Source organism: Microcebus murinus, chromosome 1, assembly GCF_040939455.1.
Source record: "Microcebus murinus isolate Inina chromosome 1, M.murinus_Inina_mat1.0, whole genome shotgun sequence".
In the NCBI taxonomy this organism is placed as follows: Eukaryota; Metazoa; Chordata; class Mammalia; order Primates; family Cheirogaleidae; genus Microcebus; species Microcebus murinus.
In genome coordinates, this window is record NC_134104.1 from 10,987,934 (window position 1) to 11,012,368 (window position 24,435).

General features: G+C 48.3%; 1 protein-coding gene across 1 annotated transcript; it reads right to left on the reverse strand.

Annotated features, from left to right (window-relative positions):
- Positions 1–445: 445 nt before the first annotated feature.
- Positions 446–24,120, reverse strand: IFNGR2 (interferon gamma receptor 2). Its single transcript, XM_012747051.3, has 7 exons — positions 23,875–24,120; positions 15,547–15,676; positions 8,482–8,687; positions 6,569–6,714; positions 4,465–4,621; positions 3,604–3,761; positions 446–715 (listed from the first exon to the last, which is right to left on the reverse strand). Exons 1-7 carry the CDS (start codon positions 23,945–23,947, stop codon positions 590–592), a joined length of 996 nt encoding a protein of 331 aa, XP_012602505.2. The 5' UTR covers positions 23,948–24,120; the 3' UTR covers positions 446–589.
- Between the last annotated feature and the right edge of the window lie 315 nt (positions 24,121–24,435).

The window sequence follows — 24,435 nt, forward strand, 5'->3', positions numbered from 1 at the left end:
GCAAAGACTTCACAGGGGACTTTTTAAAAAGTTTACAATTTTTTATTTCTAGCTTAAAAACAAAATCTTAAATTACTAGGAAAAAATGTACAGAATTAATCACATTTTAAAGCAGCGGACTGTACGTGAAGGGCTGCTCAGTGTCCCTCGTTGGGAAAGGCTGGGACAGGTTCTGCGACCCGCCTGACGCACTGGGCTCATTTGCCAGAGCTGAGGAAAGGACTCGGGTTCCTGACTGCCCAGCTCAACCAGTACTGAAAAAGGTATCAGAGCTGTACCATATCCATCTTGCTAAGAATACATACATGCCTTTTTAGTGTTTCAGAGAAGCCTTCATTTTTCTAGGATACCTCCGTAGAATTATTCTAGAAATGTATGATTCAGAAAATTCTTATTTTAAAGAAAAAAAACAAAAAACAAGCTTGTCTTCCCCAGAGCCTCTCTCGGGAGGCTCTGACAGACGTGTTTGAGGCAGGACCGTGGAGTGCCGGGTGTGTGAACCGTCCAGAAGGAACAACAGCAGCTTCCCTCGCTCGACATCCTCTTCCCAGGAGCGGGCAGGCTGGACCCGTGCTTTGGTTCAAAGTGTCTAGAGAACATCTTCTCGCTCCTTCCCTGGAACTGAAATGATGGATACGGAGTCCCAGGCGTCGTCCTTTGGTGAGCTGTTCTTGTCCAGCGCCTCTAAGATGGGCTCAGCCGGGTCCTTTAAATACTAGAAGGGGTTGAAAACCAAAATTGCAATTAGTTTGTCAGTTCAGTACACCAGACCTTTTCCTTTAGTCTTAGTTGGCACAGTTACGTTTTATCCAGGTGTAACTTTATGCTGTGTACCAATGACACACCGCCTTCTTTCTCTGTCTTTTTTTTTCAACAATGAAATAACTTCTAATACTTGAACGCCCCTTCACCCCTCACCTCAGTAGTAACTTTAGTACTAATCCAAGGGCCGACTGCCTTACTACGCCGGAAGCGTGAAAGGTAGTAACTCAGGGAAAGCGAGTTCTTACTCGGGGCCTTCAGCGCAGGCTTGTGGGTTTTCTTTTTCTTTTTTTGAGACAGAGTCTCACTGTGTTGCCCAGGCTAGAGTGAGTGCCGTGGCGTCAGCCTAGCTCACAGCAACCTCAGTCTCCTGGGCTCAAGCAATCCTACTGCCTCAGCCTCCTGAGTGGCTGGGACCACAGGCATGTGCCACCATGCCCGGCTAATTTTTTCTATATATATTAGTTGTCCAGTTAATTTCTTTCTATTTTTGGTACAGATGGGGTCTCGCTCTTGCTCAGGCTGGTTTCGAACTCCTGACCTTGAGCAATCGGCCTGCCTCGGCCTCCCAGAGTGCTAGGATTACAGGCGTGAGCCACCACGCCCGGCCTGGGCCACCACGCCCGGCCTGGGTTTTCAATCCTACAAGGTCCCTAAGGGAGTAACTGTTCAGTGAAGGAGGAAGTGGGAGCTCCCCTTCAGCTACCAGGGCACAAACAGGGAAAGTTCACAGCACTGTTCTCGTGCCCTCCCTTCCCCGCTGGTTTCTACCTCACGTAACACACAACAAAGAGTCTCTGGGGTGGGGGACTTAGGCAGCGTAGCCCCCTGGGGGGTCGGGAAGCCCAGGTCCCCAACAGGAGGGGTTAGGCTGAGCCACAAGCTCACAGAGTTACCAAGAACCTTGTGCCTAGTTCTTGGAAACGCTGAAAGACACAGAGATACAGTCAGCTTACTACAGCTGACTAGAAGAGGAACAAAACCGAATCATGTGAACTTGTGAAACCTCAGACGTCTAAGTGAAACATGATTCATAACGCTCATGTAACTTCAGAGACATTGGTAGGTATTTTCACACTTTGCTAAAACACAAGTGCAAAGACTTTGTGTTTTAAGCTCCGGAGAAACAACTTGTTAATTCATTGCAAGGGCCCAGCTGGTGGCTCTACCCTGAGAGAGAGACTGTTAACGTTCTGTGACATTTGAAAGCTGTTATTTTGTGACACTATCAACCAGGGAGGTTCTAGCAGGGAATTTGACACTTACATAATTTGCATTATGCCTATGTTCTCTAAATATATCATGACAAAAAGAGGAACAAGTGATTACAGTTCTTTCTCGAAGCACCACTACGTTTTTACACACTTGGACCTTATCTAACATATTAATTCTGGATGTAACAGAATGAGACTCTGTTTCCAATACCTTTACTCTGGGTTTACTGAAGAATAATGTAAAACCTTCAGAAGCAAATACTTTGAAACGTTCTTCTCTCAGCTAGCCTCTGATCCCAAGACTGTCCCGACCACCGCCTCACAGAGCCACGTGGGACCGGGGCTGTGCCGGAAAACAAGCCCTGTTCCATTTTTCCTTCTCGAGTCCTTCAAAATGCTAATCACAGCCCGTGAGCACTAGGTGGGCAAGGCCTGGTGCTCACAGCTCTGGGCGTTTACTGTTCCCTGGAACCCTCCTAAGTGCACTGGTGGCCCCAGCGCTCGTGTTCTTGCTTATCCTCTCTGCTGCCTTCTGGAGGGAGACAGTCCAGTCCCCGAACCCTGCAGCCTGGCTTCACGGGGGAAGAGCTTCTCCCGGGAGCAGAGGACTGACGCAGTGCCTTGGAGAGGCACCCACTGCAGCCAGTCTCCAGGCCAGGCCACCTTTTTAGCCAACCCCTTGCCATTTTTTTTTTAAATTTTAAACTGTGATAAAATACACATCACATAAAATTTACTGTGTCAACTATTTTCAAGTGTACAGCCAGCTCCGCCATTGCTGTCCCCAGAACTCTTTTCATCTTGCAAACTGAAACCCGGTCCCCACTAAACACAAGCTCCCTCTTCAAGCTGCCCCTGGCCACTGCCATTCTGCTGCCTGTCTCTATGAATCTGCCTACTCCTGGGACCCCACATGAGTGGAGTCCGACAGTACTTGTCCTTTTGTGACCGGCTTACTCCACTTAGCACAATGTCCTCAAGGTTCACCTGGGGTGTAGCATGTGTCAGAATTTGCTTCCTTTTTAAGGCTGAGTAATATTTCACTGTATGGCCAGACCACATTTTGGGTGTCCATTCATCTGTCAATGGGTACTGGGGCTGCTTATACCTTTTTATTTTTTATTTTTTTTGAGACAGAGTCTCACTCTGTTGCCTGGGCTAGAGTGCTGTGGTGTCAGCCGAGCTCACAGCAACCTCAAACTCCTGGGCTCAAGTGATCCTTCTGCCTCAGCCTCCTGAGTAGCTGGGATTATAGGCATGTGCCACCATGCCCGGCTAATTTTCTCTATATATTTTTAGTTGGCCAATTAATTTCTTTGTATTTTTTAGTAGAGACAAGGTCTGGCTGTTGCTCAGGCTGGTCTCAAAACTCCTGACCTTGAGTGATCCTCCCGCCTTGGCCTCCTGGAGTGCTAGGATTACAGGCGTGAGCTACCGCGCCTGGCCTGCTTCTACCTTTTGATTGAATAATGCCACTAAGGACATGGGTGTACAAACGACCCTGTACCATCCTTAACTGAAGTCTCTGTGTCCACAGCTCTGTCCACTGCTGCCCTCTTAGGGGCTGCCGGGGGCTGGGGGGCAGTGGAGCGTGACGTGTCACCCATTCAGATGCGTGTGCACGTACCTCTTCTATCTGCGCCGGGATGCTGGGTGGAGTGTGGAACCAATATTTAATCAGGCCTCCGTATTTCAGGACCAGGAAGAAGCAGGCACCTGCTAGCACCAACAGCAACGAAAAGGTTCCCACAGAGATCAGGATGATTTGCTGCAGCTTGGTGGAGTCTAAAAAGACGATATGAAAGTGAACAAGATGCCAACCCACACATGACAGAGACACCAGCTCATTTTCCATCTGCGCTGCTTAAGGAGTATTCCTGTCCCAGGAAAAGGGACAACTCCCCCTGCCCCCGCCTGGCGCCTGGTATGCTTAAGTTCACCGCTAGGAAAGTGACCCTGTTTGTGATAAAACAAAGCACGTGCGGGCTGCCTGGCAGCCTCTGCTACCACAGGTCTCGGCACTAGCTCATCACACCCGCGGCCAAGCGCCCTCCCGTCTGCCACCTCAGAAGCTTTCCCCGATTCTAGTATTTTTTTTTTTTTTTTTTTTTTGAGACAGAGTCTCACTCTGTTGCCCAGGCTAGAGTGAGTACTGTGGCGTCAGCCTAGCTCACAGCAACCTCAAACTCCTGGGCTCCAGCCATCCTACTGCCTCAGCCTCCCGAGTAGCTGGGACTACAGGCATGTGCCACCATGCCCGGCTAATTTTTTCTCTATATATTAGTTGGCCAATTAATTTCTTTATATTTATAGTAGATCTGGCTCTTGCTCAGGCTGGTTTCGAACTCCTGACCTTGAGCAATCTGCCCGCCTCGGCCTCCCAGAGAGCTAGGATTACAGGCATGAGCCACCGCGCCCAGCCCCGATTCTAGTATTTTAGAAGTATTCTTTTCCCAGCTCAGAAAGGACACAAGAAGGTACATTTTACCATCTGCTGTTGTTTCGTAGCAAGATATGTTGCTGAATTGCCCACGTCTCCTGATGTTTTCTTTCCAAAGCAGTCGTGCCTCGACTCGTAAGCAGTATACTCTGAAGGGTTTTAAATCATTCAACAAAATGAGGTTGCTCTTAAAAGGGCCTTTCACCTGTGTAAAAACACCATCACAACCACAGCTTGTAAATCGCTGGAACAGACACAGTCAAGCCACTTCTATCGTTACCGCTGTTTGCTCCAATTCACAGTGATCGCCACAACCAGAGTAACAAGATGCCGATTTTAAAGAGTCACCAGCTCGCAGCTGACACGTGAGAACTGGCGGGTAGTGTTGAGAAAGGTGCCGATGGCTTTAGGGGCTGTGTTTCCGGCTGTGAGGTCTCAGAGCGCCCATTGCAGCGACTGGAATTTAGCAAACCCCAATTTCTAGGGTGACATTTTCTCCTTTAAAATCAACATTTTGTGTTTCATGGTTAATCAAATCCCGATATTAGTCATATTAGTCAACAGAGAGAAAAAAAAAATCAACCTAGGAAGTAATGTCCCTTTTATTCCCGACCTGCTTCTAGTTTGAGCTGAAAAGTGCCGGTTCCTACACAAGAGGAAACCGCAGCTGGAGCCGCCCAGTGCTGCGGGGCTGGCGGTGGAAGCCCAGCCGGGCGCCTTGCCTTCGGAGCTGGCTAAGCGAGGCTGGTTCCCACGACCTGGGGGCTGGGTCCTCCTGCACTGGGCAGCCCCGCTCGGCTCTACGATACAATAGCAACTCGCTCCCCGGGGGACCATTCAGTGCAGTGGGGCGACTCCATCATAAGAAAACAAAAGTATGGACAGGCCCTGAGTCAAGCAGCCAACCAAAGAGTGGAGAAAAACGTGGAGCTTCCAGAGCTTCCACCCTGTCGCCTGCATTTCCAGGACCGCATCTGATCCCTAAGAGAAGACGCACTCGGAAGAGGCAGCTATCTCGCCCATTTGCGTCCCCCCGGCTCGCTGCTCTAGGTCAGCTGACCCAGATCTTGAACCCTGATTTGGGGAAATTCTCATTTCCCTGTTCCCCAGATGCTAGGCCTGTCCTTCAGTGGCTCTTGCCCTCCCCAGTTTCATGCTCGCAGTACAGAAAGGAAGAGAAAGAGCGAATATAAAGCAGGTGGGAGGAAACCACGTGGGTAAGAGCAGGGCCCTGAAGCTAAGTCTCTGCTCTGCTCTGCCTGCTGCTGACCTGGGGCAAGTCACCTAACGACTCGGTTTCTTTCCTTCTCTCTGAAACAGGTTGGTATAAGGCTGAAATGAGATGAGGCACCTGACATGCCGGGCCCAGCACCAAACTCAAAGCGCTCAATAAACATAAGCTCTTATTATTATTAAAAATTATAATAATGTTGAATTCAGGAAATCATAAAGTTTACAGAGTTCTCCTGGGGTCACCCAAATGGCTTTCTGCAGGCCCCACTGTAACCCAAAAAGAATTATAGACAGCTGGGATCACTGGCTCGGGAGACGATTCAAGACCATCATTGTTTTCTCATACTATCCTAGGGCCCATCAGGCCCCTGTGACCTGACTCATCTTTGTGAAGCCTGTCGCGTGGCCTGTGTTTCTGGTCCCTGTAGGCACTGGCATCTCTCCACATGTGCCACGCCTCCCCCAGCCTGCTGGGACTTCTCCCTGGCTACTCCTCCCACCTTCTAGTTTTCGCGCCTGTTTCACATAAGCCCGCTTTGCACACTGTTCCGATGTTGGCGTAGACTCCGCAGACTGCACTCGTGGATTCCCTGTTGTGGAAACAGGCCCAACAAAACCTCCTCCCAACTCCACTGTGTGGCAAAGGCGTCAGGAGCAGGTGGGCCAGCAAAGTCTGGACCCCAAACAACAGGAAGGATGTGACGCCGAAGAGCGGCCCTTCAGATCCATCCGGGGAGGGAAGTGTCAGCACGGTGAGTAGAAAACCAGGTCTTGCAGAGGAGGATTAGAACAGGCCCAGGGCTCAGCCTCCAAGGAGATACTGGGATACCCTGTTCTCCCAGCCCTTGCTAAAGCTTGCTTTCTTTTGCTAAACCAGAAATGCCAAAGAAAAAATCCAAACAAAGAAATATGCTCTTGCCTGTTGGGTTCCTGCTTTTTCCCAGTAGTGGACGTAGTAGCAAAAAGAGGCGTCGGCGCTGTCGACTGCAAAGGGAGGGGAGAAACTGATGATGAGGGAGCCACCTCCTGGGGTCAACCGAATGTTTTTTGGAGGCCCAACAGTAACTGGAAAAGAATTACAAACAGAAAACTATATATGTACATATGGACACACACAGATACATACACATATGTAACACGATAGAATATATACAGTGTGTGTGTATATGCACACATACACATTTTTATTTTTATATGCAATGGCACCTGTGCCCTCGGATCTCCCTTGTTCTGGTGGAGAAGCTGAGTCCACACAATGCCCGGGGCAAAGGCAGGGCCGGGTCTAGCCCACCACCAGCCAGAGTGACATTCACAGATTGGTGCTAGTGACAAAAAGCTCTTTCATTGAACTGGCTCACAGATGTGGGCATACTCGTTCTCCAGCTTCCCTTTCCCCAGCCAGGTGACAGGATCTGCAGAAGTACCTGCAGGGCCTGGTGCCCGCCACAGGACTGTTACCTCCACAGGAACGTTCTCTGGGCACGTCCATTACTGCTTGGGAGCATGGCTAGTCACCATGCAGCTGAAGGGACAGTGCTCACAGACCTGCCCTTCTTAAGAAAGTCCCAGGGCTAGACTTTGATATCATCCTGATAAGACTCTTCTCTAGAGGAGGAAGCAATGTGTCTTCTCTCCAAGCACTGAAGGAAGAACGGCTCAACGGAGCGATGGGGAACTCCAGAGGGCGGCTTCCGGGCACGTCCACTCAGAGCTGGGCAACAGCCATATAAGGTTATCCCTATTTCTCAGGTGAGGAAGCTGAAGCCCACAGGGACATTCCTTGCCCAGAGTGACATAGCCAGTTAATGGCAGGGTGGGGTTATAAACCCAGACTGGGCCCAAGGCCGACTCCTCCAACCACCATCTCATTCCTCCACCCGGTAAACCATCTTCTTGGCCACTGATTCCAAGGCCACCAAAAGCAACGACAGTGGTGATAGGAGACCCCCACTGCCTCAAGCTTTACAAGTGGAGGCAGGAAAGCCCACCCAGCCAGTAACTGACCAAGAGCATTGCTGCTTAGCTCGGGCTGCACCCACTTTCACGACATGTTCTGCTTCTGCTACCATCTCTCGTCCTCTGGGCAGGGGCAGTAACTATTATTTCTTTCAGCTCACATGGGTGCTGGTTCTCTACCTGAGGACAAATGGCTTGTCCACAGCAGATCACCAGCCAGCAGGGACTGCCCTGTCTTCTCTGTTTCTGTCCCTCAAGGCAGCTAGCACAAACCACCAATTCTTTAAAAACTGGCACAGCCGACAGGTGACAAACGAATCACTGAAGGAAAAATGTAAGAACTAGTATCTGAGGTCCTTCTGCCTCCTTCCAATATCTGGGGACACGTCTGTTCATCAATCATTCAACAAATAATTAGTGAATACCTACCACATGCCAGACACTGTTCGAGGTTGAATGAAAGACTTTCTTCAACATAAAGAAGTTGCACCAGAACAGGCCAAGGTGATCAGTGAGGCCAATGTGCTAGCATCCTTCAAATACAGAGGTCGGCAAACTTTCTCAGGAAAGGGCCACAGTAAATTTGGGTTTTGCAGGTCCGAATGGTCCCTGTTGCAACTACTCGACTCTACTGTTGCAGCATAGAAGCAGCCACAGACACATGAAAAGGTGAGCATAACCGCGTTCCAATAAAACTTTATTTACAAAAACAAGTGGCGGGCCAGATTTGGCCTGCAGGCTGCAGTTTGCTGACCCCTGGTTCGGCAAGTCACGCTCTCCTAGCATCAGCCTCCAAGGTCAGTGCGTGCTTGTTGAAGAGGCAAGTGAAGCAAGCCTGGAAAGTATAAAGGCAGTTTTATACTCCAGTTTTCTTACCGTTCAAATAGTGTTGAAACCAAGGCATTGTCACCCAGGCAGAATGCAGGTCTCCCAGCTCAGCTCGAAGTCTCAGAGCGACATTGAAATCCATCCGGAAGCCCTTGGAGAGGCCAGGCGCGGTGAAGTCGCACTCTGTCGCTGTGATCTGTGTACAGTTCACCCCTGTGGACTCGGGGGTGACCTCCGACCAATTACTAGCAGTGCTGGGAGGGAAAACAGGATTTCAATTCCTAGAATTCTCTCTTCTTCATATGTAACTGTTTCCTCAGAACTGGTTTTTTAAAAAACAGCTTTATTGAGATATAATTCACATACTGTACAATTTCCCCATTTTTAAAGTATACAATTCAATGGTTTTTAGTATATGTACAGGGTTATACAACCATGACTACACCAATTTTACAACATTTACATCACCCCAAAAAGCAATCTGATATCTGGCTGGGTGTGGTGGCTCATGCCTGTAATCCTAGCACTTTGGGAGGCCGATGTGGGAGCATAGCTTGAGCTCAGGGGTTCAAATCCAGCTTGAGCTCAGGGGTTCAAGTCCAGCCTGAGCAAGAGTGAGACTCCATCTCTACTAAAAACAAAAATTAGCCAGGCGTGATGTCAAGCCTGTAGTCCTGGGTACTTGGGAGGCTGAGGCAGGAGGACTGCTTGAGCCCAGGAATGTGAGGTTGCAGTGAGCTATGATGATGCCACTACATTCTAGCAGGGGTGAGAGTGAGACTCTGTCTCAAAAAAAAAAAAAAAAAAAAGTCTGGTACCTGTTAGCAGTCACTCCTCATATTCTCTCAACCCCCTCCCCCTTGAAGTCCTAGGCAACCACTAATCGACTTTCTGTCTCAATAGATTTCCCTATTCTGAATGGAATCATACAATATGATCAGTCTTTTGTGGCTGGTTTCTTTCACTTAGCGTGTTTCATAGTCCATCCATCTTGTAGCATGTATCAGTACTTCATTGCTTTTTATGGCCAAATAATATTCCATTATACGGACAGACCACATATTGTTTATCCATCCATCAGCTGGTGGACAGATGGATTATGTCCACTTTTTGCCTATTATGGATATACAAGTTTTTGTGTGGGTATATGTTTTCAGTTCTCTGGAGTATCTACCTAGGAGTGGAACTGCTGGGACATAGGGTAATTCTATGTTTAACTTTTTGAGGAACTGCCAAACTGTTTTCCAAAGTGGCTGCACCATTTTATATCCCCACCAGTAATGTATGAGAGTTCCAATTTCTCTACATCCACACCAACATTTGCTATTATCTGTCTTTTATTTTTCTTTTCTTTCTTTTCTTTTTTTTTTAGAGGCAGGGTCTTTGCTCTCTTGTCCAGGCTGGAGTGTAGTGGTGCGATCATACCTCTCTGCAGCCTTGACTGCCTGGGCTCAAGTGATCCTCCTGCCTTGGTTTCCCAAGTACCTGGGACCAGAGGCGAGCACCACCTGCCTGGCTATTTTTTTTAAATTTTTTGTAGAGATGGGGTCTTGTTTTATTACCTAGGCTAATCTCAAACTCCTGGCCTCAAGCAAGTCTCCCACCTCTGCCTCCCAAAGTGCTAGGATTATAGGCATGAGCCACCGCTCCCAGACTATCTTTTTTATTGTAGCCATCCTAGTGGATGTACAGTAGTATATCACTGTGGTTTCGATCTGCATTTCCCTGTCGAATAATGATGTTGAACATCTTTTTTTTTATTATTTGAGACAGAGTCTCACTCTGTTGCCCAGGCTAGAGTGCTGTGGCATCAGCCTAGCTCACAGCAACCGCAAACTCCTGGGCTCAAGCAATCCTACTGCCGCCTCAGCCTCCCGAGTAGCTGGAACTACAGGCATGTGCCACCATGCTGGGCCAATTTTTTCTACATATTTTTAGTTGGCCAATTAATTTCTTTCTATTTTTTAATAGAGACAGGGGTCTTGCTCGTGCTCAGGCTGTTTTCAAACTCTTGACCGAACTCCTGATCCACCCGCCTCGGCCTCCCAGAAGGCTAGGATTACAGGTGTGAGCCACCTCGCCCGGCCTTGAACATATTTTTATGTGCTTATTGGCCATTTGTATATCTTCTTAGGAGAACAGTTTAATTAAATTCTTTGCCTAATTTTTAACTGGGTTATTTGTCTTTTAATTGTTGAGTTGTAAGAGCTCTTTATATATTGTGGGTACAAGTCCCTTATCAGACATAAGATTTGCAAATACTTTCTCCCATTCTATCCCAGAGCTGATTAGAATGCTTCAAGCTCAGTCTCTGCAGCCTATGTGTTCATGCAAACCCTATTCATGATTCCTGCTAGTGAAGAGTTTGTTTGCACTCCATACCTGCCCATTTAAAGAGGGTTTGCCTCACTCATATGAAAACCCTGCCAAATACATGGCCACAGTTACTCCTGTGTCAGTGGCAGTACATTTCCTAGAGCCCCAATGCCACACCCATACATGGGACTCTAGTCCCCAGCTCTGACCTTTGTCCTTATCAGAGGCGACAGATCTCAGAAAAGCCAAGGAGGTGGCTGCTAGGAGCCTGAGCAGGGGCAGTGGGCAGTATCCCCTCTAGGTTAGCAACCTTGGTCCAGAAAGCAAGGCCAGGGGGACAGAGGAGACGAGGCTGAGGATCCCTCCCTGCCCCCAGGCCACCAGCTTCCATGCACCACACTTTTCTAACTGTACCTCTGACCCTGACTGAGCTGTGCCTTCTGTCAAAGGGGCAAGTGATAAGTCCCAAGATGAAAGCCTCTTCAGGATGCTGGCGACATGCACACAGCATCCAGCTCCGGGGTCACAGACCCTAATGGGGAGAGGGACCCCAAACCACTGGCCCTTCCTCTGGGTGGGGCATGCGCCAGAAGGGGTAAGTGATTGCTTTGTCAGGTATAAAGATACTTAAAGATACTCTAACCTCCTTCCTGCCTCAAAGCGAGCCACTTCCATCGCTCACTCTGTCCCCGAGAGATGGAACACAGGCGAGGCACCTGTGCAACTCAAGAGCTATGTCCAGCCTCTGCTAGGTCACCTGCAAAAATGTTAAGCTTGTCCCCTTTGACCCAGCAACTACTCTTCCAGAAATGTAAGGAAATAAACAGAGATGATTCGTGTAAAACAATGTGACTTATGAGTCACAAGCCGTCAACTATCTATGCCCATGAGTGGGCAAAAGTTGAACACAGCATGTGTAATACTTCATACAATAAAATATATAAAACAAAGATTACACAGAGATAATAACATGAAAAAAATGTTCATACACTCAACTATGTTAAGTTAAAAAGAAATTTAAAAAAGGAGGTAGAACCCAAAAGTGTGACTCCATTTTGGTTTGGTTTCTACATACATACACACATTTTTCTTTCTTTCTTTTAGAGACAGGGTCTTGCTATGTTGTCCAGACTGGGCTCAAGAGAGCCTCCCACCTCAGTCTCCTGATAGCTGGGACTACAGGCACTCACCAACGTGCCTGGCTCACACACACATTTGGGTGCATTAAGAAAATGCATTAAGAAATGCTCACACACACAAACAAGTGGGTGCATTAAGAAAAAAAAAATCTAGAGATAAATATACTAACACGAGAAGAGTGCTTATTCTTGGGAGTGTAGACAAATAGGTTACTTTAATTATACACTTGTTTTCTTTTGGTTTTCCAGATTTTCTACAAAGAACATGAATTGCTATTAAAATCAGAAAAGAAGAAACTACAAAAAAAAAAAAGTTTTGAGAAGACTGGGTTAGGCAGGGCTGAGAGTGGGCATGACCTGGAAGGGGTCCTGCTGCCCACTGGCTGCATTTTCAAGGAAAACCAGAAATCATCCTTCTTTTTTTTTAAAAAAATGCAATCTTCAGATTTCTTCATGTTGGTAACTAATTAAAACAAATTATTTACTGGGAGCCAAACTGCCACCATCTGCAACCCCTGATTTAAACTTTAAATTCTCCCACAAAGTGCCAAAAACAAAGGTACCTCCACAAATGATTATAGGAAGGCTTTATCGTAGAAGACAAAAAGGATGGAAATTTAAGTCTTGCATGCCTCAAAATTAATAAAAAGTCCCAAACATCTAAAAGTATCTAAAAACAAAACAAAAACAAAGGCCCTCTGCCATCATCAAATCTACAATTGGAAAAGAAAACAAAATTGGCCTCTCTTTTAGTTTTTAGTGACCTCCTCCACTTTTTCTAATAGGGACATTCATTCACAGGTACCCCAATCTCTGTTTCTTTTATTAAAACCAACCTCTATGCCTGAAAAAAATATCTTCAAAATGCTTCCCGTAAACAAGTCAGAGTGAAACAGGTTAGTCGATGATATGAAACTCTGTCAAAGGTTTGTGTGTGTGTGTGTTTTTAGCATTACTTGTAGTTATCATTTGTCAAAGGCCTTAAAAAAAAGTGCAATAAAGTTTTTTCTAGCATTTAGAGGCACCTCCTCTGTCAACCCACAAACGTACTTCCCCATTGAAGGCTCAGGAATGCTAAGCCTTTAATGCAGTTCTCATCAGCGTGACTTCCTCCACAGAAAGTGTCCTGGTTAGCTCTAGAATATTATGTCTACTTCTGAGAGTGTATCTGAGTGTAAAAAAGAAAAAAAAATAAATAAAAAAAAGAAAAAAAAAAAAAAGAATATTATGTCTACTGAATGCTGAGAATAGGGCCAACTTCATGGCACGTGACCAGCCCAGTCACACCAGGCCCTACTCTTAGAAGGGCGCTTGGTTTGATGCTCTGCGGTCACCATTTGAAAATTCTTCATCCTGTTTGAACAAGGAATCCCACGTATTCATTTTGCACCGGGCTCTGCAAACTGTATAGACAGTCTAGCAAATTATTCCATTTGTCATAGGTGATTCCATGTTGGTAATTTATAGTTACTGGAGGACCAGATAAAAGTGATTTGGAGGCCGGGCACGGTGGCTCACGCCTGTAATCCTAGCACTCTGGGAGGCCGAGGCGGGCGGATTGCGAAACCAGCCTGAACAAGAGCAAGACCCTGTCTCTACTATAAATAGAAAGAAATTAATTGGCCAACTAATATATATAGAAAAAATTAGCCGGGCATGGTGGCGCATGCCTGTAGTCCCAGCTACTCGGGAGGCTGAGGCAGGAGGATTGCTTGAGCTCAGGAGTTTGAGGTTGCTGTGAGCTAGGCTGACGCCATGGCACTCACTCTAGGTTGGGCAACAAAGCAAGACTCCATCTCAAAAAAAAAAAAGTGATTTGGAGATAACCTTCAAACCCCAGGTTAGCATCTGTTTTTATTAAGCAAATATTGTGACAGCGGATATTGAAAAATGAATAAGAGGGAGGCCGAGGAAGGAGGATTGCTTGAGGCCAGGAGTTTGAGAACAGCCTGGGCAACATAGCAAGAGACCATCTCTACAAAAAATTACATAGATAAATAAATAAAATGAATAAGATGTTATCTGGAAACCCACTATTTTTTTTTTCTTTTTTTGAGACAGAGTCTCGCTTTGTTGCCCAGGCTAGAGTGAGTGTCGGGGCATCAGCCTAGCTCACAGCAACCTCAAACTCCTGGGCTCAAGCAATCCTCCTGCCTCAGCCTCCCAAGTAGCTGGGACTACAGGCATGTGCCACCATGCCTGGCTCATTTTTTCTATATATATTAGTTGGCCAATTAATTTCTTTCTATTTATAGTAGAGACAGGGTCTCACTCTTGCTCAGGCTGGTTTCGAATTCCTGACCTCAAGCAATCTGCCTACCTCGGCCTCCCATAGTGCTAGGATTACAGGCGTGAGCCACTGCGCCTAGCATGAAACCCACTCTTTTAACAAATCAACTGCCTATAATTTCTCCACATTATCTTTCTATGCTTAAAAGATATCCCAAATTTTACACAGTTGCAGCTTCTACCAGGTGACATATAATTATAACAAACACTATGGTTCAGTGTTCAAGTGTAAGTTAGCATGCCACAATTTGCCATTTTCCTACTGATGGATATAAATATACACTGCAGTGATTCTAGTTTTTGTGTATTTTCTTTCTGATGGGGAGCTGGATTGTCCATTTAGGATAAAGTAATGCCGAGACCTTCCTGACTCTTCAAAGCGGAGCACGGTTACTTTAGTAGTATAAAGTGACTTAGCCAATAATTTTACCTTTATCTTCAATTAACCTATTTAGCAAGGTAAACAAATAACTGAGGCCAGGTGCAGTGGCTCACGCCTGTAATCCTAGCACTCTGGGAGGCCAAGGTGGGATGCTCAAGGTCAGGAGTTTGAGACCAGCCTGAGCAAGAGCGAGACCCTGTCTCTACTAAAAATAGAAAGAAATTAATTGACCAACTAAAAATACATAGAAAAAATTAGCCAGGCATGGTGGGGCATGCCTGTAGTCCCAGCTACTCGGGAGGCTAAGGCAGAAGGACTGCTTGAGCCCAGGAGTTTGAGGTTGCTGTGAGCTAGGCTGATGCCCCGACACTCCAGCCAGGGCAACAGAGTGAGACTCTGTCTCAAACAAAAAACAAAACAAACAAACAAATAACTGAGCACTTGGACTTTGCCTGTCTTCTTCCTATATGGGTTTATTTGGAAATCAAGTGGGGGCCAACTCCGAAAAAGCTTGGCAAGGAGGCGATAGATGGAATGAGGGCCCAGGATGACGCACAAAATGGAAAAACAGCCGAGAGACTGAGAATTCACCGTGCTTAACCGAATCCATTTCTGGTCGGGCTGTATTTGGTGCATAAGGTTAAATAAATCAGATGTTCAGTCTTTAAAAAGATAAAGACTAAACATTGTCCTTCCATGACCAGAATGAAGCCTTTTTTTTTTTTTTTTTTTACAACCCTTCTCCTGAAACCAGTGAAAGAATAAACTTTCACCAAAACAAGAAGCCGTGTGGTTTGACAGCAGAGCCCTCTGACTGTCGTGTTGTTTAAGTCTCCGGATGAGTGGGAGGTTTTAAAAGTACCAGAGAAATACCTGCTTCCCACGGCTTTGATGACAACCCGCGGAGAGCAGGCCCCAGCAGCTGGCCCTGGGGTTCCCTACGGCCCCCCACGCTCCCAGCCAGCCCAGCAGCGATGCCCAGCTTACTATCTAAACTGCACCCGGTAGAGCACCGGCCTCGTGCTGTTCAGGACCACGGGCTGCCAGCTCAGCACCTGCTCGGCGTTGTGGAGGCGCATCCTCGGGTGTCGGGGGGCAGGCAGCTGGGAGAGAGGGTCTTGAGAACAAGAGAAGGTGGGAAGAGAGAGAGAGAGAGTCCAAAAGGGACAAAATCAATTGCAGAAATATTTAAACACTTCCATGTGGATTTGTTTGGTAAAAAAATAAAAAGAAAAAAAAAAAAAAAAAAAAAAGAAATATTTAAACACACATTACCTAAGTCATTTGTACCACTCAGTTTTTGTCAAAGTGCAGACACGGTACTACCTGGTCTCCCTGGGCATACGCCACTCCCAGCCCCGCCTCTGACCACAAAGGTGGCCCTACTGGCACAGTCAGTAGAAAGCAAAGAGGTGCTTGGGGTGGCCCTTCCACCTGCAGGTCCCAGTTAAGATCAGATCCTGGGCCTTGGGGTCTGGCCAGACTGGGATCCCTGTCCCACCCTCGGGGAGTGAGTTTGACTCTGGGTGGGTGGCTTAAGCTGTCCGAGCCTTCCCGAACCTTCCCGAAGGTTTCCACTTCGGGAATAAGGGATCAATAACAGTAACCCCACAGGGCTGTGGTGAAGATTAAACTGGTGAGCACGTGACAATATTGGCCCCAGGTTTGGTACCAAGGGAGTGTCTGGTGAGCCCCCCCCAAACACACGTGCACACACGCCAACACCCCGCATCAGGTATGCAAAGCCCAAAGGGCTCGTGGGGAAGAGTGCTGTCTTCTGGGCACCACCAGAGTTGTCCCATTTCTCAAGGACACCCCAGCATCACAATCACTGGGTGCCTGTTAAAACGCAGATTCCCAGGCCCAACCAGGAAATCTGCATTTTAAACAAGCTTTCCAGCTGATTCTTATGCACATTAAAGTTTGAGAACTATAAATAATGAAATAACAAACTCCCCAGGGAACACTGCCTGTATCAGAACCCTCTCTTTGGAGTGGCCTGGGAGAAACACACTCAACCCCCCCCAAGCAGATACTTCTCAGGGAGCCTTCTCTGCACAAAGAAAACACAATGAGGTTAACACTTTCTCTGAATGAAAGATTTATGAGAAATGCCCGGAAGGTGGAAAGTAAGGTTAGAAAAACAGGCTGTTCCAGAATTCAAAGCAGGAAATTCAAATCACACGTTATCAGTAAATGTGTCATCCAAGTGCAGCGCCCAGACCAGCCTGCAGTCTGGCCCCCAGCTCTTCTTCTGCAGGATGCATCATCAAGAGTCTGCAGCCACTTACAGGTGCCCCCCCCCCACACCTGCGAGCTCTGGCTGGCCTTCATTCAGGCAGCTAACACTTGTCCCCATTCATAGCATCCCACAGGATGACCAGGCGAAAGGCAGACAGGCAAAGTGGGGTGGTGGGAGGCCGGCCCCTCTCCCGGGGTGGGGAACCTGCAGCCCTGGGGCCACATGTGGCATTCTGGACCCTTGACTGCAGCCTTTAAACTGAATCCAAATGTTATAGAACGGGCTGGGCTCGGTGGCTCACGCCTGTAATCCTAGCTCTCTGGGAGGCCGAGGTGGGTGGATCGTTTGAGCTCAGGAGTTCGAAACCAACCTGAGCAAGAGTGAGACCCCGTCTATACTATAAATAGAAAGAAATTAATTGGCCAACTAATATATATAGAAAAAATTAGCTGGGCATGGTGGCGCATGCCTGTAGTCCCAGCTACTCGGGAGGCTGAGGCAGGAGGATTGCTTGAGCCCAGGAGTTTGAGGTTGCTGTGAGCTAGGCTGACGCCATGGCACTCACTCTAGCCTGGGCAACAAAGTGAGACTCAGTCTCAAAAAAAAAAAAAAAAAAGGAAAGGAAAAAAACCACAAATGTTATAGAACATTTTAATAAAGGGCTTTGTTCTGTGAAGTTTGGATTCAGTGGTGAGACAGAGACTGCACTCTGGGATCTGGAGGGCCACGTGTGGCCTTGAGGCCATCCATCCCTTAGGGGGACCACTGTGCGGCGCCCTATGGGGTGAGTGCCTGTCAAAGACTCCCAGAGACCTCCTTTCCCCGCCTATGGCTGCTGTAACACATCGCCACCTACAGTCTTAAAACAACCCAGGGTTAGCGGGCACGGTGGTGCGCCCTGCAGACCCAGCTCCTTGCGAGGCTGAGGCAGGAGGATCACTGCGCCTGGCAGCTGGAGGCTGCAGTGAGCTATGATCACACCTGTGAAAGCCACTGCACTTTAGCCTGGGCAAAACAGCGAGACCCTGTTTCTACAAAAACAAAACAAAAAAACCCTAGATTTATTATCTTACAGTTCTGAAAGCCAGAAGTTTGTCTCCCTCTCCCATCTCAGGATCCTTAACTCACATCTGCAGTGTCCCTTTTGGCACATCAGGTAACACGTTCACGGGTGCCAGGGATTAGGATGTGGACACTTTTGAGGACTGTCCCTCTGCCCAGCGCACTGGTCCTTTACCACCTCCCATCTCTGGGGAGGAACCAGCGGGAACATTCTGGCCCTCCTCCTGCTAGCACCTCCTTCTCTCCAGTATCAACATTCAGCCCCCAGGGTGACAAGCCAGGGCTTCCACCCCAGCCGACCTGGGGAACAGCAGACAGCGTCCCTGTGACGGTGGGGGTTCCCAGACCAGCCGTCCACTTTCTTCAACTCCACTTGACTGCGGTGCGAGGGACGCACCTAAGCCGGCTGCGCCTTCCGTCTGAGTCTCTTGTGACCTTACCCTACCTTACAGGAGAAAGGGACCGCAGGTGCCACAAGGAAGTGCCAAGGACTGCCAATTCCTTAAAAAGCGCCCATAGAAATGCCCTCTTCACATCTCAGAAGGCCTGTCCTAGAGCAGCCTTCCTGTCTTTGTCCCATGGTTGTTCCCATGGCCATGTCCCGCCTCGTCCCACGGCTGCTCCCACGGCTACGACTGTTCCCATGGCCACAGCTGCCCATGGCCACGGCTGCTCCCACGGCCATGTCCCACAGCTGCTCCACGGCCACGTCCCGCCTCGTTCCATGGCTGTTCCCATGGCCATGTCCCGCCTCGTTCCATGGCTATTCCCACGGACATGTCCTGCCTTGTCCCACGGCTGTTCCGACGGCCATGTCCCGCCTTGTTCCATGGCTATTCCCACGGACATGTCCTGCCTTGTCCCACGGCTGTTCCGACGGCCATGTCCCGCCTTGTTCCATGGCTGTTCTGATGGACATGTCCCGCCTTGTTCCCGGCAAGCGCCACTGGGGCAGGAAGGAGGGATAACGGAGCTATGGCTGAGAGCTGCCGGGTTCCCGCAGGTCACAGCTTGCTTCTCTCTTCTCACCTCGAATAGCTGACGAACCACTGCCCCACTGTCAGTATATTCCCAAAGTCTGCTGTGCTGAGCAGGCATTATAAATGATGAATTTTAAAATACAAAGTTTTTGGCCAGGCGCGGTGGCTCACGCCTGTAATCCTAGCACTCTGGGAGGTTAAGGTGGGCGGATGGCTCAAGGTCAGGAGTTCAAAACCAGCCTAAGCAAGAGCGAGACCCCGTCTGTACCAAAAATAGAAAGAAATTAACTGGACAACTAAAAACATAGAAAAAAATAGCCAGGCACGGTGGCACATGCCTGTAGTTCCAGCTACTTGGGAGACTGAGGCAGAAGAATTGCTTGAGCCCAGGAGATTGAGGTTGCTGTGAGCCAGGCTGATGCCACAGCACTCTAGCCCAGGTAATAAAGTGAGACTCTGTCTCAATAAATAAATAAATAAAGTAAATAAATAAAACGTAAAGTTTTAAAAATTATTGTAATTAAAATAATGTACTTTTATTGATTCTTCTTGCCTATTGAGAAACCTCTTGGATAATGTAATACATCTGTAACTGCTTTTAATAAACTGAAAAATATTTTTTTGTAGTAAAATAACTTATTGATATGTTTTGTCACAAGATTTAGCCTAGGCTGGGCATGGTGGCTCATGCCGATAAATAATCCTAGCACTTTGGGAGGCTGAGGCAGGAGGATTGCTTGAGGCTAGGAGTTTGAGATCAGCTTGGGCAACATAGTGAGACCACCATCTCTATAAAAAAATCAACAAACAAAAAATTAGCCAGGCATGGTGGCACGTGCCCATAGTCCCAGGTCCTGCAGAGGCTGAGGCAGGAGGATTATTTGAGCCCAGAAGTTTTAGGTTACAGTGAGTTATGATGATGCCACTACACTCCAGCCTGGGTGACAGAGCGAGATTCTATCTCAAAAAACAAAAACAAAAACAAACCAAAAAAACCAAAGAAACAAAAACCTCCCACCCTAGTACTAATTTAAAAAACCAAGATTATTGAACTGGACTAATAGATTACTGCTCCGATCTAGAAGACTTATACGTTAGATAGCAACTATTCCTATTACTGAGAAGCAACTCTTAATAGAAGGAAATACAAGTCCTTTTAGGGGATATTTTAAGTAATTCAACTATCAAAATTTCATTTCCAAGAAACCACATTTAGGAACCAAGAGACACTTGCAAAAAGCGAGAGGAGAAATAACCACACTTTCTAACATATAAACATGATTTGATCAATCTCCATATGTATCAGAGTCCCAAGTACCATATATAATTCAGAAATCCGCCATTTCACCAAACTTCTACAAGACCATCTGTCTACATACTACCTGGTTCTTTACAGAAAAAAATTTGCCCATCCCTGGCTTAGAGAGCAGTTCAGATTTGAAAAGGCTGAAAAACTCTGCATGATCTCATGCCAAACAGAATAATCATCATCACTCTTTACTCTGTTCTCTTTTGGATCTACATAATTTACACCTTTTATTTCTTCTTCTTTTTCAATCTGACAAACTCCTAAACATGATTCAAAACCCAGCTCAGTTTGTTCTTCCTTTATCAAACTTTCCTCAACTTTCCCAGCAAGTAGTGTTAAATAAGTTTTTTCATATTTGTATTATAGTACTTTTTATTATAGCACATAGTGTATGTGTATCTATTATAGCACATATTGTAATGCAATTACTTTTTTTTTTTTTTTTGAGACATTGTCTCACTCTGTTGCCCAGGCTAGAGTGAGTGCCGTGGCGTCAGCCTAGCTCACAGCAACCTCAAACTCCTGGGCTCAAGTGATCCTCCTGCTTCAGCCTCTCGAGTTGCTGGGACTACAGGCATGCGCCACCATGCCTGGCTAATTTTTTCTATATATTTTTAGTTGTCCAGATACTTTCTTTCTATTTTTTAGTAGAGACAGGGTCTCCCTCTTGCTCAGGCTGGTTTCGAACTCCTGACCTCAAGCAATCCTCCCACTTCAGCCTCCTAGAGTGCTAGGATTACAGGCGTGAGCCCACCATGCCCGGTCAAATGCAATTACTGTATCTGTTCTTCTAACAATGTTCCTATTTTCTACATTGATTGTCTTAATCATTTTTATATGCTCAGTGCCTAACAAGAGTAGCATTTACCAACTACTAGTTGAAGTTATGGGTGAACAAACACTGCCTTCTTGCCCCAACCTGCCTGTCACCTCTGACTCACCCTGATCCAGGTGTTTAAGACTTTATACATATTTAAGAATTGGATATCCTATGTCTTAAATGCATAGTCTGGTTAACACACATCACACATAGGTAATAAAATTAAATCAAATTAACATTAAACTAATCATTTAATCTAGACAACTGAGGACTGACCCTTCAGGATCTTTCTTTGTGGGAGGCATTATGATGAAAACCAATTAGACGATCATCAACGATCGATCCCACTTCCAACAACGATCGATCCCACTTCCAACACCCTGCAGATAAGAAGTAAAAAAAAAAAACATTTCCTGATTCCTCAGCCATAACCAGGAAGTTGCTCTCTTCAGGAAAAGCCAGACATCCAGTTATTTATCTAGATCATTTGTCTCTTTCTACAAAGAATGGTTTTGCTTTCTTGGGAGTAAAATGGGGATATTACCTACGACAAAAGAATGGTTGAGAAAATGAAGAAAGATAATGTATATGAAGTGCTTAGCACCTTGTCTGACCGAGAATAGTGGCCCAACAAGGGGTAGCTATGATTATCATTTATAAAGTTAGCCAAAAGCATTCTAGCTACGTGGTTGTTTCAATTGCTGAGATTAGGGACAAACAGGAATTTACCTATTGTGCCTTCATTTGCAATGGTTTTTATGTTGTCAGGGATTTAGGGTCTTTCTTAGTGGTCTTTAAGCATACAAACTATGGACCTGGCACAGTACACATCCAAACCACTGGAAAAGTAAGCAGCAGCTGCTACAATTACAGATAGAAGCCTTAATTCTTCAATACTCAGGTAATTAAATAACTAAAGAGTCAGTTGACTCACTGCACTTCTGAGCTGTTGATTACATTGTATATCTAGAGCGAATGGCCACACTTAATAAAGCATTGGTACAAACTGTATCCAGTTCAATATTTTACATAAGCTCTAAGGGATAGATATTCTAAGTTTCCTTTTTAAAAATTTGTTTCCAATACTCTTTTTCCCCCCCTCCAACTATAAAAGCAGTTTCATGATTACTGAAAGACACCTGTAAATTATGGAAAAGATGGAAACTTTTCTACTACCCCTTTAGCATATAACCATTGTTAATATCTTCACTTTGGACACTGCTAGGGGGAGGGGAAGAAAAAGAATAAAATTTAAAAAAAAGAAAAAATATTTTCACTTTGTGTTTTGCCTTAAAAAGGGTTTATCTTAAAAATAACCCAGTTAGGTTATTTTTTTAACTGCTTAGCATGAAAAATTTCCAAATAGCTGCAAAAATAGAGATTAGTATAAAGCCCTACTACTTGTCAAAGGATCTGTGGATCCAGTTTATGTGCAATGCATCACGCAGAGCAAAACTTTTGGAGAATACAACAAAAGTGAATCGTTAGAAACACGGCCATGCACCTGGACGCTGTAGCAATGTCGAACTGTAAAGTTTCCAAATACTTCTCTCCACTTCTGGACTCACCGCAGGTGAGTTACAAACAGTTCACAGACCAAGCACTGACCCGAGGTGCTACCACCTGCCGGCCACACGGCCCGGGCAGTCTCCAAATCTCACCCCAAGGAGGCCTAGGGAGGGGCACACGTAGGTTGCTCAAGCCTTGAAGCTGGCCAGCTGCAGAGTCAGGATCCAAACTCGCTTATTCGACTCCCAAGCAAAAACCGCTAATCACAAGGGGAACAAATCCCCAACACCAATTACGACGTCTTCAGAAGGGAAGAAACTTCTACACTCTTGAGACTATGTAAGTGCTACTCACACTATGACACTCGTCCGTCCACGGGAAAGAACCCGGCGCGGCACAAACACAGAAACATACGGAGACACCTGTATCTACATTTTCCTCCCGGAGGTCTTTCCCCCTCTTTTCTCTTAGTATGTTTGGCTCGAAAGTGTGGTCAGTCGGTGCCGAAGCGAGAAGGAGGCAGAGCCCGGGGAAGGGGCTGCCGGGGTGGGGGCAGGGCTGGGATAACAGCCGGGGCCGGCTGACACCCCCACCACCAACTGAAGGGACCCAGCCATTCCTGGGTGCTGCCCCGAGTGCTGCCCCCCATGTGCATGATTTGGGGGCGATCCGGATTTCATTTCCAGTATCACACGCGCCCGGCCAAGGGAAGACTTGGTCAGGTCACAAGTCCGCGACGGAGGTCTCGGCCCCGCGGCTGCAGGACCGAGTCCGGCTTCCAGCTCGGCCACCGGGAGGGCACCCGGGCGGGGGCCACGTTCGGGTTGGCGGGGTGAGCAATCTGTGGCCAGCGGAGACGGCCCCTGCCCAAGCCCTGGATTCGATTTTTTCTTTGTTCATTTTGAAAAAGTCGGAGACTCGAGCCTCACTGTTTCCCCGCACGGGTGGGGGTGGGTAAGAGGCGCGGCAGTGTGTCCCGCTCCAAGAAGGCGCACTGCGAGTGTCCCCTTCCTCGGGGCCGGCGCGCCGCTCCCCCCAGTGCTCCAGCTCCCAGACCAGAGACCGCCGGAATTCCCCGGCGCGCGCCCCACGCCCGCTGCGGGCTCGCTCCCCCGGCCCGTCGGCTCCCGCAACCCCGCGGAACCGCAGCGGGTCGGGGCACCCGGCGGACCCCCACGCGATCGGGGCACCCGGCGGACCCCCCACCCGATCGGGGCACCTCGCGGACCCCGCCCAGTCGGGGCACACCGTGGACCCCCACCCGGTCCGGACACCCAATAGACCCCACCCGGTCGGGGCACCCGGCGGACCCCACGCGATCGGGGCACCCCGCGGACCCCACCCGCCACGGCAGCGCCTTCCTCCGGCCTTTGGGGCCCCAGGCCCGCCTTACCTGGCGGGGGCGCCGCGGCGCCGAGCAGCAGCAGCTGCAGCCACAGCAGCGGCCACAGCGGCGGCGGCTGCATGGCCCGGGGCGCGGGGCGCGGCAGGCTCGGCGGTGGCTCAGGCCGCGGCCCGGCTCCTGCCTGGGGTCCCCCGAGCCGCGCGCGTCGCCGCCTCGGCCGCCATGGCGAGCGCGGGGCGCGCAGGGCCCGCCTCTTCCCGAGCAGCGGCGGCGCGGCCGGCGAGGGGAGCCCGTGCGGCCGCCCGCGCCCAGGCCGGCCCCGCCCGCAGAGCCGCCCCCGCGCCGCCCCCGCGGGACTTTCCCCGCTCGCGAGGCCCGGGCTCCTCCCGGACCCGGCGCCCAGCGCGGCCGGGCCCAGGCCTCTGGGGCCGCCCGGCCCGCACCCCACCGAGGCCGCCTGTCCCCGCGCAGAGTGGGCGCGGGCCTGGCACACAGGAGCGGCGGGGACGGCGCCGCGATCCTTCTGGAAAGACCCCTGGAAACCCAACGTCCCGGGCGGGCCTGGCGGCGTCGCTCGCTCCTCCTCCCCCGGCTACTCCGGTGCCTGGA